The 21,224-nt window shown below is 41.7% G+C and overlaps 1 protein-coding gene and 1 long non-coding RNA gene across 2 annotated transcripts in view; one reads left to right on the top strand and one right to left on the bottom strand.

The window, feature by feature from the left end:
• LOC122406750 (uncharacterized) lies at positions 1-5,848 on the top strand. Its single transcript, XR_006260065.1, has 3 exons — positions 1-108; positions 3,216-3,531; positions 5,419-5,848. It is a non-coding gene; the product is annotated as an uncharacterized lncRNA (long non-coding RNA).
• GlcT (ceramide glucosyltransferase) overlaps positions 5,797-21,224 on the bottom strand; it is a 24,135-nt gene continuing 8,707 nt past the window's right edge. The window contains exon 2 of the mRNA XM_043412420.1: positions 5,797-6,155. Coding sequence (XP_043268355.1) covers positions 6,098-6,155 — 58 coding nt within the window. The 3' untranslated portion in view covers positions 5,797-6,097. The remainder of the gene's footprint in view (positions 6,156-21,224) is intronic.

Genomic DNA, 21,224 nt, shown 5'->3' on the forward strand with positions numbered 1-21,224 from the left:
GTATCCAAAGCCCTTGAACGACAACGAGTGTCAATTAAGTGCGATTAAATAACTGATACGAAAGGAAAAATGTCAAGATCCCTCAGCGGTTACCAAAAACAAGGTTATGTAAGTTTGTATACACAAATATTTGTGTACACTAGACTTAAGCAATGTCATTATCATACGATGAGAACGAACGCTCAATAGGTCAGATTCTGTTAGTCATCGTTGAGCGCTTAATCGGTGTCCTCGAACCGCAGAACAAGGCTCGCTAATTAGCGTTCACATGACCTGTTCATTTTTTCATTGTCTATACATTCGTTGTTTGCCGGATTCACGAAGAATGAAACGGACAGTCGCGTAGGATGTTCGAATACATGTGAATCTACATGAAAGCATGATTCATTATACAGAAACAGGTAGCCAGCCAGCCGTGAGGCTTCGCGGTTCCACAGATAAAAAAATAATGCAAACAGTTACCTACTTCTATCTGCTATAAGCTTTTACCGTTCTCGCGTGATCCGATCGAGCATGGAGATAGTGCGCAATCGACATTATCATATTTCACGAATTCATCTCAAAAGAAAGTTATTCCGATCTCGAAAATCATTTCCCTCGAGCGATATTCTCTAAAACAAACTGCCGATAACCAAAATTTCAACTTTTTTTGCGTCGCCGTCGATTACTAACGCTCGATATGCTTGGACGAGCTATTCGAGTTAGTCGTCGTCCTTTCGAATTTTTTCACAAAACACGTGCCGCGGATTACGCACCAACATAAAAATTTTACGCTACAGTGCGTGTTCTCATCGCGTTGCTGGGTTCGTAAATTGAGCTCGAACAAAGTTAGTTCAGGTTTCGGACGGAATGACGTGAGCGTAGGACCAGTAGAACATAACCAATTAAAAACACGCATGCTCGCGTAGTGTATCGAAAGTAGGAATCTTTTTTGAGGTTACTTCTCGCTATACCGTTCGGTAATTTGACGCGACGGACACAACTTTTTAACACTCGTTCTACACGTACGTTGGTAAACCGTGTGTGCACAATGCAAAAGAACAATTAATAATATTAAACAAAGCAACAGGGGCTTCATTGTTTACCGGGAGACATCGAAATTACAAACGCCGCGCTGTTGACGAATCGTAAAAATATAATTTTATTGAAGCATCAACTACTGCATCGTTCATCGTGTGCACAACAGTTACGTGTATAACGAGAGAGCGTTAGAACATAATTGAGGGGCCGCATGACTCGAATAGTGCAGCCCTCGTGTTTACATGTCATCTACGAGTGTACGAGCTATCGCTTCGTCGTAACAAGAAAAAACTGTGTACATCTGAACCTCGTTTTTTTTTACTTTACCGATGAAAATATTATTACGAGTATTACCATTTTTAATGTAGAATACGGATGGCGAAAATAATTCGAAAAACCGAGCTAGATATTTACTCGGAATTTCGTCTCAAAGAGCAGAGTTCGAATAACTCGAAAAATATTCTCCAAGATTCTTTACGGTGCGTTCACGTTGATATTTTCTGAGATCCAACCGCGTACACCTGTTGTATTCGATCGTATTAGGTTGAATCGGTTGAATTCAGCCACGTGTGTTTTTGACGCGTTTCTCGTTACGCTCGTCACGTTGTGACTCGACGCCTTTTATCGACTTCCGGTAAACTTGGATAGAACAATTATTGTGCGAGCTTCGTCCCTCGCGTTCTTTCCGATTATTGTGCGGAAAATTTTTTTGTGCCCCCACCTGTAGCCCATGAATATTTAATTGCATTTTTCCTTTCACGTTGCTTCGTGCCCGTAAGATCCCACATTTTTCTGTCTCGAATCAAGAGCTCCCCGTTTTTTCTTTAATGAACTTCCCGCTCTTAATTGACGCGCTCCCGTAAAAATCAGCTGAATTCATGGTCTTTGATGAACCTCCCGATCTTTTCGAGCTAAATAAATATTATTTAACAAGACCGAATCGACCCGCGGAATGTTGAAAGTGAAAAATGAACGTCAAACTTTGAAAATCTTCAAGATCTCAATAATTCCCCATCAATCGACTATTTCATAAATATTTTTCTTCTCAATCAGTCTTATCGATGCTACCCTCCCCTCGTTAGAGAGCTTCTCTAATGAGTAGGCTTTTTGCGCAATGCGGAGAAGTGTTTCGAGTCTCGCATGAGGTTTCCAAGCGTGTTGGATTTCGTTTATGCAGTAGCAATAAGTTGTATGAATGTATACAGGCGTGTGGACACATTCGAATCATTCTGGCGGATCAAAAACAAAAGAAGAAGGCCCTCGCTCGGAGTCACGGGAAACGAGAGACCGTTGTAAATAAAAAAGACCGCCAATTAATTTTTGCCATCGTTCTGCGTAGGCTGGCAGAGCCTTTTTTTAATCGATCAAACTGTGTCAAAGAATTTCGATTTCGAAAATTCCAAGTGAGGTTAGTCGACTGATCCGTGCTCTTAAGGAGGAACATCAGCTTCACGTAAAGTGAGGTTATGTAAATATGAATTTCATTGTTTTTATCTAAGTTATCTAGATTATGTAAACCCTGTTTGCTTTATTTATACGGTATTGACCCTCAAAATTACGTCATTTTTGGGTGGAATTTATGTGATATATAAAAAAATGGCAGAATTAAACGACCTCGAATTTTGCACACATGTGCTTTAGAGTTCAAACTGTGGAATAGTACTTTTTTTCTAAACTATCACCATTTTTTATTTGTTTTTGAGTATGAAAAGATGGATCTGTGGAGTTATTTCCTATGCGCAGGTGTTAAATATTCCAAGTTTGGAAATGATTTACTAAAAAATGGCTGAATGAAATGGATTAAACTTTTTTCAAGCTGACGTTCCTTCTTAAAAAAAAAAGAAATCGAAATCACAATTGTTCGTGGTATAAATACAATACTCGAAGCGTGTGATTAAGAAAATAAGTTTTTCGTCGTTTAGGCCAATGGGATCGGCGCTCATGGATACGTTGAACAAGTGGATCGGCTCGGATAAATGAACACAATTAACTGAACGTTTTTTTAATTTCGGTACACGTACCGTAAATTTCACAAACTGCAATATTTACTATTACAAAATTGAAAACTCCGTAAAATATTTAAAATTTTCCAGTGCGTTACAAGAATTAATTTTTTTTTCGTCAACTCGTCCCCGCAGTCAAACGCATCCGGTTAATTTTACACGCCAAATATTACCCTTTAATTCTCTCCGTAGATTCCGATTGAGCATCCACGTAACCGGAGTAGAACGCATCGTCAAAAGTCCTCGTTCGATCACCGAGTGAAATTTTTTCGTTGCTCGCGATTGTAAACTGGTCACATCGAGTGGGAGGCTCGACACCCGAACGGAGATAAATTAAGGGACAATGCAGAGTACTGAATCATTCTAGACTGTTGAGTGACTAACAGGAAAGCGTCTCTGAATTCGCGGATGCGACGTGACACGTTTTATCTCCGCGTGTGCAACCAACAGACTCCGAACGACTGTGCGAAAGAGTTTTTCTCTCCGATTTCATTTACCTTGGCCCTGGGTAAATATTTACTTTATTCACTTTTGCTCAAAATAGTCTTAAAATTTTTTTCCAGCATTATTATCAATAACGAATAATACCGCGATCAATTTTAGGGAGGGGGAAGGTACAAAAACCAAAAAAAAAAAATTTTGAAAAAGTCCGAAAGAAATTTCAGTTTCTTCCCATATTCAAACCCATCCAACGATTCCGCACACACATCCGAGCATTATTCTCAATAAAAAATATTATCGCGATTAATTTTAAGGAGGGAAAACGGGAAAAAACAACATATGATTTTTTTATTCCTTAGTTTGTAAACTGTTTTTGGCAACGCCAAAATCTGTTATTTTTATCGAGCACGGTAGGATCACTTCCCGTTCAAACACCCCGTGATTTTCCAAAAAAGTTATACTTTCAGATTCCGTTTGAAATTTAACGATTGCTTCTGTAAGCGACAAGGAACACCCGTCACACATGATTATTCCGTATATACTGTTCAAATTGAAATCGTTGACATTCATACTTTGTGGCCAGACACGTGAACATTATGCCTTTGTTTACATTTTTTCATTCCATTGAATGATACTACGTAAACTTTACTATCGTTCATATTATTCTACTGTATTTGTAGCAACAAACAATTGTTGTTGGGTGACTCCGGAACGCATCTTTGAATATAGCGAAGAAACTGAAGTTTCTTTCGGACTTTTTCAAAATATTTTTTTTTTGGTTTTTGTACCTTCCCCCTCCCTAAAATTGATCGCGATATTATTTTTTATTGTTAATAATGCTCGAAAAATAATTTTCCATGCTTTTTAGGAAAAGTGAATAAAGTAAATATTTACCGAATAAACTTGCGATTTCAGCTTTTGCGAAAAAAATGTCGCGTGATTAGTTTCACCTTCGTTATTTTTTGCGTCCGCACAACTGTGACGTTCCGTGATTCGAATCGCTTGATTTTAAAATGAGAAAAATATCCGTGTCAAAGAAGAATCTGCAAAGGGTAGTCGGCACGTAAATTCAACGATCCGGGATACTCGGAATGAAATCGTTATTATTACAAAGTACGAGGATAACCGTCCGACGTCGCGTATCTAAACTAGCGCGTTGTAATTTATCGCGCCTAACGCGCCACGTCGAGCAACTCGTCTAGAAATAAGATTGTGCAACCCGTCTCGGACATCCGGCATTAGATAAGATCGTTGGCATTCTCTAAGTCCATTTAATAATTTCGGTCCGAGTATATCTGTATTTTATAATGGTAATGACGCTCGGAATTTATTGTCTACCGGAATTGGCTGTTTTTGCGTCAAACAACTCGTTTCTCTTTCTTTTTTATTATTTCTCGAGGAGCCTCATTTCGCCCTCGGAAAGTTCGTTCCTCGAGTGCGGCGTCATTTTTAGCATTAAAAATTCAAGGGTAGTGCGAAAAACTGCGGAAACGCGATAAACGCCGGCAAAGCAAATGACGAAATATCTTGATCGTCGGAACGACGTGCTGGCTGATTCTCGGGTCGGAGCCTAGTCGCCGTGCTTGGATGAACGATGACTCCGCATTCGTTGCGCATTGATTTTCGAACGGGAGGAGGCTGCGGCTTCGCCCCCGAGGATGTTTGTCAACTCGAGAACGTGGTCGTACGATTTCGGAGGATAATGAACGTGGCAAGAGCCAAATCAACGGAACCCCGTCGCGGCAACGGGATGCGACGAAAGTCGCTCGAAGCTCCCTTTCAATTCCATCGATCCCACTTTATAGCCGCGAATAGCGTTCAATCTTTTAAACGAGACGGCAAAAAGACTCGGAGCCGAGGATGTTACAATTTTATGTGCCTATTACATTGATCTCGTTCATCGCCGAATCCCCGGACTGACTTATTTAATCGAACGATTATTACATGTTTGTAGAAGCGGAGGGGAGGGCCAGACTCGACTCCGTACGAACAGGCCGAGAAAGCAGAAGTACTACATGCTTTTGGCGTCTCTCGGTCTTGACCCGGTGCACGCGACTTATCGATTGGCCCGCGGTATTCCATACACATACATGTATGTACGAGGAGTGCGGCAACAACTGTTAGTGCCAGCTATGTCTATGCATCTGTAATGTTTAGCGTTTAATAAATCGAACAATGGTAAGACGCTTCGCGGAGCTTCGAGTATAGCGTCAATCATATTTTTCTGGGTCAAAACGCCTCGGAGCCATCTCAGGAGGGACGATACTTGTTTTAATCTGAAGCCTGATTATGATCTCCGGATTTACAGGATGACTGATACGACGCTGAAGTTTGCAACGTTAGAGCTGAACGAAGCGAACGAAAAAAATATTTGCAATTGACCAATTATTTATTTGACGATTCATTGGTGTAGGTTGAAAAACGACAAATTTCAAATTCGACGGGACAAAATGTTGAAGATTTACTGGAATTATTTGAGAGCTTTTTTTTATATATCGTTTCGTTGGACTCCGGCGTTGAGCATATTCGCCGATGTGAATTGGGACTCCGAGCTCTACGAATCCTCGAGTTCGCGCCCGTGAAGTTTCGCGGGATCAAATGCCGGAGCGTGAACAGGAGATTTTTACGGTGGATTACAGGGAACGGTGCCCAGCGCAGTATCGAAATTCACTCGCTTTCCGCGGGAGCCGGCTGCGGAAGAAAAATAAAAGCTTCTTAGATCTTTCGTATCGGAGAGACCTTTGACATTACAAAAAAGCGGAGCAGTGCTCCGAGAATTTCTATCACGATTCTCGTCTTTCGATTTCATTTCATAAAAATGACAAAATTTAACGAAAAAATGAAAACGGTGGAACAGTCGAGATTGATCGTGCATCAATAAACGAAATTTCAACGCGTTTATCGAAAAAATGAAGAAAAATTATAGTTTTATTTGTTAGTCTTGTTGATCGGTGGCTTTCGGTGACACACATTTCCAGAAACGTGCCTGCATGAAGTTATATTATCAGAAGGACGTAACAACACGCTGTGCAAACAATAACTATTCGTAGTTTAGCTTATACATGATCGAGCGACTTATAAAAGTTGTTTCTCACGCGACGGCTATCGATCGAATTACTTATATAAGTTAGCGTTCGACGTTTTCAGCTCTACCGCGTGGATCGACGTTTACTTTGCAGCGCTGATCGAAGCGGTATCGATGACTGTACCGTGTAGAGAAATTCGTGTCGCGTTAAAAATTTATGAGCCGAAAAGAAACGCGACAGTAATGTGCACGTACATCGAGGACTCCGCTCAAAAATTCAATTCCCTTTATCCAAATGTCGTTCGATGAATGAGAGACTTCCGAGTCGAGCCGGTGCGCGACGCTCCGCGTTATCTTTAACGATCGATACTATTTATCATCGATCTTTAAACCTCTTGTCGTACATCTTCAGTTTCTCGTTATATTTATTCGACCCGGTGTAAACGAAAGATGATCCTGGCACGAGCCACTTGGCCAGTTTCATTGCGAGATATCGAATGTTTTGTGGCGGATATCGCTGATGCACGGAAGAGTTCGATTTTCTTAATGTTTCTAAGAATAACTCGGTTTTTGGGGTATGTTTATTTAAGAGACGAAAAAGTGAAGCGACGACCGCACGGAGGAGGGCACGAGTAAACAAGACTTTTGTCACGACGCACGAGCAATTGAGATTTGTGAATGAATGGTTTATGAATGGAGTTCAATATGCGGAGACGTGTGTGCGTAAGAAATTATAGAAATTGTACTCGCAAATGTTGAATATTTGCTTCCCGCTCCGAAGCGTGTCGGCAGCTTTAAACGTAAACGCGAAAAAATCGTTCGATCGATCAATCACGAGGGAACCTGAAATGGCGAGGGCGCGGAGCTCGGGCGGCAGACGCGCGCGGCCTAAAAACATGGATGTTGCAGGTCGAACACGTGACCCGGGTCGCATGGACCCGGGGAGACCGGACACGGAGGTCATGATCGTGCATAAAAAATAGAAACAAGTTTGCGTTGACGCGATCGAAGGTTTCTTATTTGTTCAAGATTTATTTACCCTCGTAATCGAAGAGCGAGCAACTGAAAGATGTGCTGTGTACGGAGGAGAATAAAGCAACATGAAAAATCGGAGATTCCGAGTGCTCTCAGCCGTTCGGAACCGGTGGCTAAGAGCAAAACAGTGTCGGAGAATTCGGCAAAGTGGGAAAGAGAAAAAGCCACGTCAAAGAGTTCCAGCGTGGTCCGGTCACGAGAAAGAATAATAAAAAAAGCGAAGCGTCGGAGTTGAACGGTCGAAAGCTCGAGGGAAAGTGGGGATTAAGCGCCGAGCCGAAGCCATAAATGCACTCGGAGCTGTAACTGCGTTTATCGTACGAGCACGTTTAACTTCTGTACTAAATGACACATCATAAAAGGACATAACGAACTCGATATTTGCTGATATTGGTTTTAATTTCGTGGATAAATTAAACACGCGCGTTAATACTACCGCGATTTCAACGACGCAGCGAGCGAGCGTGTTGCGAGTCGAACGCGAATAAAACGCATACACAAGCGCGAGCTCGACGCAATTCGATCGGCGAGTAACTAATGCTCGTGTTATTCATAATCGCTACACACTCGCCTCACAAACCTCAATCCAATGGCAAGTTACGAGAATGAGCAGGCTAGAGCTTGCGCTCGTGACCCTGACCTATTTATAATACACCGCGTTGTCGAACGCTCTGCCATACGACACTGACGTACTCCGTGTGTACGCGTAACTCGAACTTGCGCTTTTGCCTCCAATAAAAAAACGTCTGGAAAGAGCGAAGCCTGCTGCCCGCCTGTCTGTCTCTCTGTATATTGAACTCTTTATAACTCCGGGGCTACCCGGACCATTTCAATGAATCTTTCGTCAAAAGATCGCTAAATGCGCGCTCCGTTCGATAAAACGACGTCACGAACGCGGCGCAGTATCTTTCTCCACTCTCGAGACGTTAGCGAAAAATGAAAAGTCCACAGAATGGAAAAAGACTTGTTTGAAAGGGGGTTCGAAGACGAAACCGAAGTCGTAGTTACTCTTAAAAAATTCTTCGTTTAAATATTCCTGTTGAAGCATTTTCTTCCCCGAAAATTGATCCTCACATGGAAAACGTCGGGCGTTTTTTTCGTTTTTCTTTTCATTAGACTACGAAAGCCTCGATCGAAATACCAATCGTTCTTTAAAACGCATTTACTAATTACGTCAATTGACTCGACGGGGTGAGTTATATTTTCATTTGAAAATGTCGAAGTAGAAATGACCTTGTATCATTATCACTTATCACCGATTACACCCGCTGCTGGGAGCCCCTCTTCATTCTTCATTCGTCGTAATGTCGGGCTCGAATTATTGCGATAGCCCCGGATAGGACTATCCTGTCTCAACACTCTCGGTCAACTTCGTTCCGTCTCGTTAAATTCATCACAACTGACATAAGGTTAATTGGGTTTAAAGGAGGTACGTATAATATACGTGACCGTTATGCCGGGACGGTTATAAAAATAGAAAAAACATTGGTTTCTCAAGAATTTCTAGCTCCATCCACGAGGTATACACGCACAGCGGTGTGAGAGCTTTCAAAATGAGTTTCTCACTTAAGAGGAAGGCGCGCCGGCGAGGATGCACCCGTAAGTGGCTAAGATAAAACGTGCGGTCAATCGCGGTGAACGTGCAAGAGAGATAAATTCTAGATTCTAATGCTCTCTGACAAGCCTGTCATTCGATTTTTGTTTCATGAAAGTCGTAAGGCGTAGAAAGCATCGCGTCGAGGCAAACATTTTTCGATTAAGGGGTCTACTTTCATTAGAATTTTCAAAAAATCGATCGATTTTGTTGCATTTTTCGATAAATATTTCTAAATATCACACTTAAATTTTACAAAGATCTGAGCGGCGTTTACTAAACGCGTTTTTCTCGAAATTACGATTTTCGACGGCTCGTTGATAAAATCTCCGAAACTATTCAAACGATCTTTACCAAAATTTTACCACGCGTGTTCTTTATGACTATAGCTATAGCGCGTATCATACGAATTTTGAAATTTTGAGCGGAACTATTTTTTTTCGGGAGAATCGGCGCCATTTTGTCATTTTTGAAAAAAATGAAAAACCGTGTGATCTGCGCTATAGCCATTTGCCTATTGAATCTAAAACCACTTTTTTCTCCGATCATCCATTCCAGAAATTTTATCAACAGCGCACATTCATCTTTTTTCGACCTGTTTTCTCCTCCATTTTTCTGTATACGAAAACTGAGTAAAGCAAATTTAAAAAAATGTTTTTCAGTATTTTAAGAGTGTGGTTTTTAGGCCTTACACGTTTTATATCCATATTTATAATTCATAAGGGTCAAATAATTCGTGAAAATAGTCTTTTTCTTGCCCCTTAGGCTAGACCCCTTAATGGAATCGAGCATAATCGTGGTTTATAATTTACGAAAAATACACAGAAGTCGAACGACGTGCACTGATGCGAAGCTATTCTCATTAAACACTTTCGCCCCCTTCAATTTTCGCCCTCGCAGACGTGACTTCAACGCGAATACACGCGTAATACAAACTTCGTTTTGGTTAATTGTTTTCAAACAGATACATAATATCGTACTTCATCATGAGCCAAGAAACTAAACAGAGATTTATTTTCGAATTAATACTTTATAAACTTACGAAAATCGAGCATTACTCGTAAAATACTATTCTATAACTGTGATCGTTTTTTTTTTTCGTTCAATTGTTTTTTGTCAGTAACGAGTGAGGTGAAAGTACTCGACAGTTTTGAGGCTACGAACATTCTTACGCGGGAATCCCAGAATCTAACTTTCGAATGTGAGATTATGAATATTTTTGAAAGCTAGAAGTTTTCAGAACCTCCAGGAGCCTTCGAGGTCGGCGGTTGCAAGACAAGACTAGCTCTCGATTTAGAACATAAAGATAGCCGATCGGGTACAGCGGATCGCAAGAGCGAGGCATTGCATTTTTTCACTCAGTTTCGTAACCACAGTCCGGTCCCATTCGAACATAACTTTTCGAATTTTAATTCACCGAATTGCAGATGAAAATACGACAAATTTCAACGCCCCGATTGAGCGATCACCCAAAATCGATTGAGTGACGATTGAGCCGAATGATTTATAATTGAGCCAAAAATTATGAAAAATGTGAGTACTCCAAACGATATTTCTTCGAAATGTTCATTCCTTTGCACAAAAAATAGTGTGGAAGATGGAATTATAGAGAGATACAGAGAAGGCTAAAACAATCTTATAAGTGTCAAGCTCGCGAGGGATCTCCGAAAGCAAATACCGAAAGCAAATAGAACTTTTCCATGGCCGTTGACATGCTTAGATGCGCCTCCGATGCTTTCGAGTTATACAAACAATCTTCATCCCCTGGAAGAGCGATTTCGACACGCATTCGAAGGAAAATAAATATTTTCCATTGAAGAAAATTCGTCGCGTACAAACGGACGAACTATACGCGGCCCCCAATCATTAAGGAACTCGCGGAATCCTCTTCCCTCTACGATCTTAAATGGACGTACGTCTACCGCAATCATCTCTAGCAAGGCTTCATTTATTTCCTTCGCCCGTTTCGAATCCGCGCAGGATATTTTTGTTGCATTTGCGAAACAGACTTTTGAATCTTCTCGGCTTTCATTGTTGTCGTTCTTATTCAAGTTATTCAAAAAAGCGTTATCGCGATCATATCGGTTATTAGTATTATCGGTTAATCAGTTTATCGGTAGACGTCACTCATCGATAACTCATCAATGAGCACACCTCTACCTTAATGATTTTATTATCGATGACACGAGCGTATGATTCATAAATAGAGTTTTATCAATACGAGAGCATAAATGTAGGAACGGTATTCGGAAGGGTAGGTAAAATGGAAGGCGATGGATTACAAATATACATCCGCAGTGCTGAGAGTATATAGAAGCGACCGGTAGACGGCTGCTGCGGTACTTTCGTCCTTGAGAGCCCACCCTCGTCCATATCTGTATATTACAATCGAATACTTATTTTCAACTAGCCTTACACACGATCCTGTGGCATAGGCTTTCCCGCATCCCTCCATCTGTTACTCCTCGAGCCGTTCTTGGCATCGGCAATCAACCGTGCAGATAAAGTTCGCATATATATTCCGGATCACCCAGCCAGAAGCAATATCGAATAAACGAGCAGTCTGCGCTGTTCTCGCACCTGTAACCATTTCCTTATGAAAATCATTATTTTCCCCATGAAAACGAGCCACGGAAAAGGCTGTGAGAATACGAGTTTTTTATATTTTTCGACGAATCAATTGCCGAGACGATCAACGACGGCGATCGAAAGAAAAAAACAGCAGGATCGAAAGACTGTGCTCCTGCCTTGGACATGCAGAGACGAGGGTTCCCCGAGTGAAGGAATTCCAAAATTTTGAACGACGATCATCGTTATCTACGGGCTAGAACGAAACCAGGAAACGGTGCTACTGCAGGCAAATAGACAGACTCCGGAGCTCCGCGCACGTACGCATGGCTTACTTGGGTGCGGGCACGCGTGTACACGCGTCCGCGATTTGTGGCTGCCGATCTTCAAACAACGGTATTTACTTTATCTCGGAATGTCTGGTAGGTGAAAAAAAGTGACATAATATTTGCGGTTACAGAGAGACCGAGTTGGATATCATATCGCGGTTGTAGCGACGAAAAAATCTTGCGGATGAATTCTCGAAAAATGGGCATCGTCCAGTTGGCACCTTCGCGGTTATTTTTTTTTTTTCAGAGGCAAACTCATCGCATGACCACAGGCGAAAGATCCAGCGATCGAGAATGTTTTTACGGAGGAATTTTCCCGCTGGTGGTTAAATAGTCGCGGTTGAACATGCCAGCGGCGTTCGACTTCCACGCCGTATCGCTTTCCCTCGCTCGCCATCTCCACTTTTCTTCCATCGCATGATCTCGTGTGATCGCCCTTCGTGCATCTCTCGTTACACACTGCGGCACGTTTGCCCTTGAACCGAAGTTCAAGAGTGCGAGCATCGGAAGAGCGGCGGTCGCGGGGCTAATACACGAAACGTAAAGTCGTGCCAGTTTGGGTGCTAGAACTTCAGAATTCCAACGGCCCAACGACGAAATCTCGGGACGATCAGAAAATCTCCTTGAACCAGTTCGAAAGAGACTTTCAATTCAGAAGTCCCCGAGTCATTCCGTCAATGAATACATTACGAGAGGGCTCTATTTGTCGTCGCGATGTAAAAAAAAAAAAAAAGAAACAAAAACGGTCTTTGTAGCAACTGGTATACAAAAAACCTCCGCCGTTGTTTTCGCATCATCGTTCTCAAAGAGGCCTCGCATTCGTGCATTTTCAGCTTGAGAGAAAACGCTTTCAGCTTCCCCGAGATAAATAGCAGACAGAAGGAAAAAGAGTTGGAGAAGACGCGAGTCAAACCGGAGGGAAGAACGACAGGGACGAATGGAGAAGCAGTCGCGGAGTCGGAAAGAGAAAAAAGGAGGCGAGCAACGTGAAAAAAGACGGAAAGACAGTGGAGGAGAGGGTCAAATGTGCCAAGCCGATGCTCCGGGTGACCTATCACCTCGATTGTCTTCCTCTCCATCCTGTACGATCCTCGTCACCCTCGTCGCTCGCTCGTGTGTCACGCTCGCGATCGATCCCACTCCAGAGCGGGTAGAGGGTTGGACGAATTTTCAAAGCATTATCTTTGAGGGTGCCACAACCAAACAGGTTCCTCGACGACACTTCAAACAAGTCTGAGATATTTTTAAACCGTGTGCCAATTCCCCAACCTTGCAAGTGAAAACATTCGAAACAAAGTCCGTACTCCGGTCGAACCGTCGTTTCCGCTCCAATTTTCTTCATTTCCTTTATCCTGTCACCGATCTGAGGAGACGCATCATCCAAACCGATTACTTTTTGTCGCGCTGAACGCGTGAGCAATGAACTTGGAGGTTGAAATTCTGTGATGCTGGCTCACTGCCACCTGGAAGAAAATCGGGGCCTGCTTTCCCAGAAATTCGTTACTCAAATGGGCTCAACGGGGGCGAAGAATTCGTGAGTGAATCAACAGTGGCGTCAAGTGTTACGACTGGTATTAGCCCGCGGTAGCGGATGAAGGGAAAGAACTTACGATGTCTTTTCGAAATAGCTCCACTCCTGCGTATTTGCCAGTATGTTTTATGAGAAGTACACAACGTTATTCCGTTATCAGTTTAACACCAGAGTCGAGCAGTTTTTATTGCTCTCCGCGGAGCAAGTGAAATCCAAACAAACCTCTGGCTTCCACTCGAAACTGAATGCTTTCTGAGCACGATTATACGCTTTGATCATTTATTAATCACTTTACGACTCGAGAATAAACGAACCGCTGTCTATTAGAGCTAATTATTCTTGAGAGACAATTTTTGGGGAACGGAGCCTCCGAGCGGCATAAATTAGACGATAAAATACTATTTTTCAAAACACTAATCTCTCGTCGTGCGTTTATCAGTCTCGGTTATTTCGACTCGATGAATTATGTATATAATCGGGGAAAAAAAATGCTTTCGCGTTCGAGCCGCTTGCGATATTTCTCTACGGAATTTCGGTCGATCAGTCAAACAGAATGAAAAAGATTGAAATTCACCGGGCCCGATATTATGACAGGGAAATATTGTGAGAGGTCAAACATGGAAAGCACATTTTAGTTGTGACATTTTTTTTTCTGCTCGAAAGACACGAACGAGAGAGACTTTATAATAATGTGTTTCTTACACACGAAACGATGACAGAGGTGCCACGAAGCACCGACTCCACGATAATATTATCTAGGACAGAACGGCTCGGTTATATTGAAATTGTACAATACACAGACCGGTCACGCGACTCATTTTACCAAGAAACTGTCATTAGGCCTCCGTCCAAATAATACACTTTGAAAATCACACTTTACCCACGAAATCTTCACCATCTTTCGAACAATAATATAAATGCATTTCGTCCCACTTTCGTAAATGCAGGGGAGATCTTTTGCCCTGAAAAAACAACATCTTTTTTAAACATTTCTTATCTGTTAAGACGAAGCCTGTTAAGGATGTACAGGCGCGAAGGTTGCTTTTAGAGAGCACTCTAATTTTTTTATCTCTTACAATCCAAGATTTCTTCTCTATGCCTGTGAAATTTCAAGACCCCTTTTATCGACTGTTTGGTGAAAAATATTAACAATCGAAAAGTACGGAAATTAAAGTGTCGCTTATGGCCCCTTCAATTATCTTCAACTCAAAATTTAATATATTTCTAAATTAAACGTCAAATATTAAAACCATCATTTATGTGAATTAAATCTCGCGGAATATGATGCTACGTTAAAAAATGAGTTAGATTAAAAAAACGAATTAGAAATATTGAGTTGAAGACGACGAATGGTTACAGAATCTTGAAATTTTTTAGGTCCATAAGTCACTTGTCGTATCTAGTGAAACCTGCATCATATTGTCAATGGAAGTGACAGCTGTACTTTTCGGGGTTATTTATAGTGATCTCTGATCTGATCTGTCAAGTGACTACGTTCAACGTTGTCAAACGTTGCTTTTTCACCACAATGTACTATCGAATCATGTGAAAGACTCTGAATAAAATATGTTCTGCAATGAATTCAAATATTATTCTCGATTAAAAAAATAAGATAAGGCTTTTTTTATTATTACTATTCTGCTAAAATATGGAAAGACTGTCAAATGTCAACAGAAAAGCACAATATTTTCTAAAGTACTTCGCTTTGTCCCGGTCTTCTCTAGAAAAAATCCCGAGAACCCGTGAATAATGAACCATTGATCCACGCGCTCTGTATCGGACTAAAAGAAAACAAAAAATGATGTCAAATGCTCGCTTGCGAGAAACAAATAGAGCGAAATCTTTTGTAACCGTATACGAAGTTCGAGCGCTTGTATCTCGAAAGCTTTAAAGTATCCGAAGCTCATGCTCTACAGAATGCTTAAAAATGAGTTTAATGTCCGTATGGTTGCCCGTCGATTCGCTGGCAATGGAATTTATTCGTTGGCGTCGTTCTAATACGGTTCAATCGTCGCTGGCACGATCTCGAGAGACGTCGCCGACAAGAGTCGAAGTTCAGAACGAGAAAAACTTGTGAATGTTTTATGAATTGATTAATAAAAAATAATGAATTCAATTTTTTTTAATCTTACAAAAAATCGAGTGAATTTTTATATTCGAAAAAAAAACGCGTGGCATACGTATACGGCGAAACAGGCCTCCTCGGAGACAAGATTTGACACCGCAGGAGAAGCCACGAGTTCCATTTAATAATTGCACTCGGATCAATGCGTCCTCGGTCTTTTCGTCGCCGGTACATCGGCCTACTTTTTTTTTTTTTCAGCGAACGAGACACGCCGACGAGAGCTCCAAGAATAAAGACTCCGCTTCGATAGAGTTTTCGAGCTGTGACATTGTACGGAGCCCCCCCCCCCCCCCCCCCCGTCAATGGAACGTATTGAATCGATCATGTTTAAAAGCACGCATAAATGTGCGACCTCGACAATAACGTTCGCTCCCGAATTACAATCGCAGAGAGGGAAATTATTCTCGAGATGTTATCGGTGTATACGCCCCCATATATTTAGGGACCAGTCCGCGTATCGATACGGCAACGTTTTACGTGCGTCTTGGCAACAAATATCATCAAACACGTCACCGGAGTAACATCGTTCTAGGTTTTTTCCTCGTGGCCGCATCTTGCTCAACGATGGAACGAAATGAGTGAATTTTTTATAACTTATTAGTAAATTTGAAGGTGAATCGATTGACGAGCGCGAAAAGGCGATGGGGCGAAGGAGGGAGGCCGGAAACGGTGCAACTGATGTTCTAATCAGTCACGATGACTGGCGCCTGCCTGGCGCCGATGAAAGGGATCGCCTTTTCTCCATTACATATATTGGGAGATTCTCCGCGCGGACACCGGCTGATTTTTCCAATTCTTTTCGTTGGCGATCCAAGGCCAGGAAATGAAACGCTCCAAGTTTATAAGCAGGGCTGAGGCCACTGGCGCGCTTTGCGTTTCGGGCCCGTGCTCAATTATTTTCCAACGAGAATCATCTTCGAAATCTAGCCGCCGCGTTCGTTCGCTTTCTCTTTTGGTACGCGTACATCGGGAACGAAAAAATATTTCATCTCGAAGTGAATCAACCTCTGAGGTATGCGAGTTTTAATTCTCAGCCTCGTCCCACGCATCGAGCTTGATATAATAACGTCGTCGAAATTAATTCCGGTACGACGCACAGCTACTCGTGTTCGAAGGCCACGAAATAATATTCTACATTTGTATTACATAATTTTGCGCAGCGCACTCCGGGATCGGTAACATCGACGGATAACACGTTCAATGGAAAATTGTTTGTACTTTCTCACAGCAGAAAACTCGATCGCGCGGCTCGAGTCGGGATAGCCGTAGAAATAAGCGTGTGCTGGGAAACAAAAAAGTTTAATAAATAATTGATCAAGACATTTTTTGTTTCGTGAGAATTGATGTAATCGATTTCTCCTCCTTTTCTCTCCGTTATTACAATGCGAAGAACGCCGTCGAAACAAGCGTTCGTGTGTATACGTATAAGTAATTTATCATAACAATTGGACGAGTTTTTCGGCTGCCGACGGCCTTTATTTATTTCGTTATTTCGAGTTTGATCGTTCTTCATCGTTTTCTTTTGTATTGCTCACAATATTGTTTCATCCTCGTATAATAATATATATACAGTCAACTTCGTCATGACCACACCTTAAGTTTAACTTAAAGTTCATCGAGATTCACGTTAACTTGACTAGCACGCTAATAAGCCGATATAGAAACGAAGTAATCAATTACATTACATGACAGTATTAACAATTTTCGCTTTGTCAACAATACGGATGACGATAATATCAATAATAATAATCACCGACGAAAGGACTTTCTTAAGCGCATAGGCAAATCAATACTGGCTTTTTACATGGTAATTACAATAACAGAATTAAATATCACAAAATGCGATTCGTTTCGCTCTCGCTCGTTCTTCCTTTTTCTCTCTCTCTCTCTCTCGCACACGCATCCGGACGCACTTCGATTTACACATGCATACGAACGTATCGCAATAAATAGAACTGCATAAAACGAGATCGTCGCGGCTGGGCAAACCTCGCTTTCTTTTTTTTTTTGCCTCGCCGCGTTTTGGTTTTCATTATTTCATTGTTGAACGAATTTTTCTGTTTATTTATGTATGTCGGAATATGGATTTCGTTCGAACTTAGCCAACGGATCACTCGAGTTCCGTGTGTCGCTCGACGATGCAAATTATAAATAATATAACGTTCCGATGGGAAAAAGAAAATTAAAAAAAATTCGCTTGTACTCATCGAGAAGGTTGATATTTCGTATCAAGACGCGAACGTGCTCCATTTATTTTAATACGCCGTTTTAATTGTACATTTATTATTATTATCATTATTAATTCTTCTTTTTCTTCTTTACCTTGAAAAAAGATAATTGTTATAATATCTTTCGCATATATCGTTTGTTCCGTTTAATTTATTCATATTTTTTTGTGTTATTCAGATACCCGTGGCTTTTTTGTTCCCCCAGTACGAGCACAACTCGCGTCTCACGTCGTTAACACCAACGAAATGGCGAATGTTTGAAAAAAATGATAAATTCGAAAAATCGACATAATATTTGTACGTGCTTAATATGCAGGAATAACAGGCTCGCACAGCGAAACGATGTGATCGCAGTCGAGTTACAAGACCTTAAAATCCCTGCCAAAAACTCAATCACACATGTACGTATACTTTTGCAGTGAACGGTGTCGTAGCTACGCACGAGAATCGATCTGATGAGATAATTCGTTCGAAATGTCAAGCCTCGAAGGTCGAAAGTCATTATAAATTCGTACCTTTGTTTCAGAATTATGACGAGATATCTATAAAATTGAAATGTCATTATTTGTAAGACTAAATACGGGTAATCTGTTGGTAAATCTTGAAAAATTGTTCCGTTTGTTGTTTTTTACTCTGAATTTAAGGATATTGCACACGTTACTGGAGCGTCCTGGAACTACGAGTTATCGGAGTTATGCCTCGAAATAGTTATTCTACGGTTCTCATAGTCATATCGAACGACGCGGGATGGATTTTTGTTTCTCGATATCCAACACTGATCTTTCGTTAAGTATGTTTTTATGCAGCATGCTTCCGAGGCGATTCATCTTTCGTACAGGAGCCAACGTGCGCGCTCTTCGTTATTCTCGCCCTGCTCTTCTACTCATTCGTTCTCATATTATTCTCGTCTTACACGCACTCGGAGATTCTATTTTTTTATACAATTATCTGTAAAAAGTATGAACTGTTAAGTTTAAAGTTTATAGGTACCGTGGGCCACGTACGTAGATTTTGGTGCGGTCGTATTTGTTTGTTCTTCGTTATATGCATGCGATTATATGTACAGGATGAAGGATCGTTAAGTAGAAATGGGCAAAGGAAGCTTGATTGACTTGCAAATAATTCACCGCTTTCCTCATTCAAACTCACTCTTATATTTTTTATTTTCTCGGGCATTCTATCCGCTCTCGGAACAGTCGCTCAGTTTAAACGTAATCTTTACTCGAATAAGTATTCGAAGTGGTGAACAACGATTCGTTACGAATCAAAAATAATTCATTGCTCGAAACCCCATGAAAAATATTCGCAGCGTCTTTCAAATTACGCATTTGGCTGTTTCCTGATGAACGGTACAGCTTTGTCCACGACGGGAGAGCGTCCCTTCGAAACGATTTAATCCGATGAGAATCTGGAGATCCTCGACACCACCGAATTATTCAGATTCTCCGAGTTTCAAAGACTCGTCATTTCATTGGCAACGACTTGCGAGTCGTTTGAAATAATAAGATAACGTCATGACGACATGAGAGATAATCGTACGGCAAGAAGCGTATGAAAGCTCGAAATTTGGCCTTTGGTACAAACGGTAAGAAGTCCTATTGTTATGCAAATTCGTGATCAACGTCGCGCTTTTGTCAACTTTATTCGGACCTTGCGCGTTCAAATCTTCCCTCGAGAGCGGCCTCGCGCGGTCGCGAACAGAGAAAGAGAAAGATACTCGGGAAGCAAAGAAAGAGAAATAAAATGTCAAGTGATCGGGATTTATTCGCGGGACTGTTCGTAATATTGCGAGCCACTTGAAGCGCGATTCGTCCAGTCAACGAAGTCGATGCAAACGGATATATATACGAGTTTGTTTCCACGTGCTTCGTCGTGTCTGCTCTAATGGCGCGCAATTATGTTTGTAGGGCGAGCGAAAAAAGGGGGGCGACAAAAGAGGAAGATTTTCCACGTTATCTCTTTCTCATTCCCCTCGAGTCATTTCTTTTCCCAGTGCGTGTTTGGTGCTCGGTGAGTGTGTCGGGAACAATTAGGGGCATGAATTCGTGTTGGAGTTTAAGTGACGTCCCTGAGTTTCGTTCGTCCATACGTCTCCTCGCTTCGGGCGAGGAGACGTGTCCGAAGCTCGCTCGACGATTGTGACATCACCGATAGAATGAATATTCGAGTCTCGACGCCGTCCTTTGATTTTCTCTGATAGCCCCCCCCCCCCCCCCCCCCAATTATAACTCGCGCGATCAGATTTATTCGCACACGCGACGCATATTCGCGGGAGATTGGTATACGCAACTCAATTTTTTTCCATTTCATAACCACATCGACAAATTTTCCGGCGCGGAATAGACTTTCGAGGTTATTATTAATAGAATTGTGCTCAAACGCGCAGAAGATTCGTTCGGAAATGCTTTCGTCGCTTCTTCGTTGAAACTTTGAGCTGGTATTTACAGAAAAATTCGTCTCAAACGGAAAAGAGCAGTCATTGCGTGCAACTTCGATCGGGCAAGTATTTGAGAGCGCGCGGCACTGATACAACTATGTCCTATGTGTTTTTATTCCTTTACTTTTGTACAGTTTTGTCGTAAGCGTTATTATGCGTAAGGCGGGAGTGTAATGAGATTCGAGATGATTATGATCGGACGGGCGATCGTTGCCCAAATCTATATTTACAACGTTCTTGCACAGTTATAAAAATAAACTGTGCCAGCTGCGTGTATACTTGTAGCCTATATACAACAATTAAGGGGTTCGCCCCTTGCCGGCTCAATTTCTCGTGTCCCGCTCCTTCCGGATTTCAACCATTTTCATTCTCTCCTCGTCTCGCGCACTTTTTATAAAAAATTCAAAAACGTACTTTCGATTTCGCCCTCTCGCGGAGTCTTGATTCATTCTTTCTCACAATCGAAATGTTGCTGTGCGCGGTAACCAATTGTGATAGAAATGTGCACTCGAATAACGAACCATATTCGAAAATAAAGGGGCGAAATTCGTAGCTGCTGTAAGCCTCTCAATTCACAAAGAGAAAAATAAAGCTGCAAACGAAACTCGCTTTAATATAACGATTATTGCTCGACGAATCTGACATTCGCGATCGATGATAAGAACGTTGAAAAAAGGAACTATTTACGCTTGTTTTTTCTCTTCCGCTTCATCGATTAATCGGAGGGTGATTTTCGCGCGATAAAAATCTTTTTATATCGCACGAAGTAGTCTCCCGGAGGAATAATCTGCGAGAGGAAGCTATTTTATTTTGGTCCATTTGGTTGCGCGTTGGCATGAGAAATTCGTGCGAGATTCAATAACCGCTGCGATGGCGAATAATGCATCG

This window comes from Venturia canescens, chromosome 2, assembly GCF_019457755.1.
Source record: "Venturia canescens isolate UGA chromosome 2, ASM1945775v1, whole genome shotgun sequence".
NCBI classification, from domain to species: domain Eukaryota; kingdom Metazoa; phylum Arthropoda; class Insecta; order Hymenoptera; family Ichneumonidae; genus Venturia; species Venturia canescens.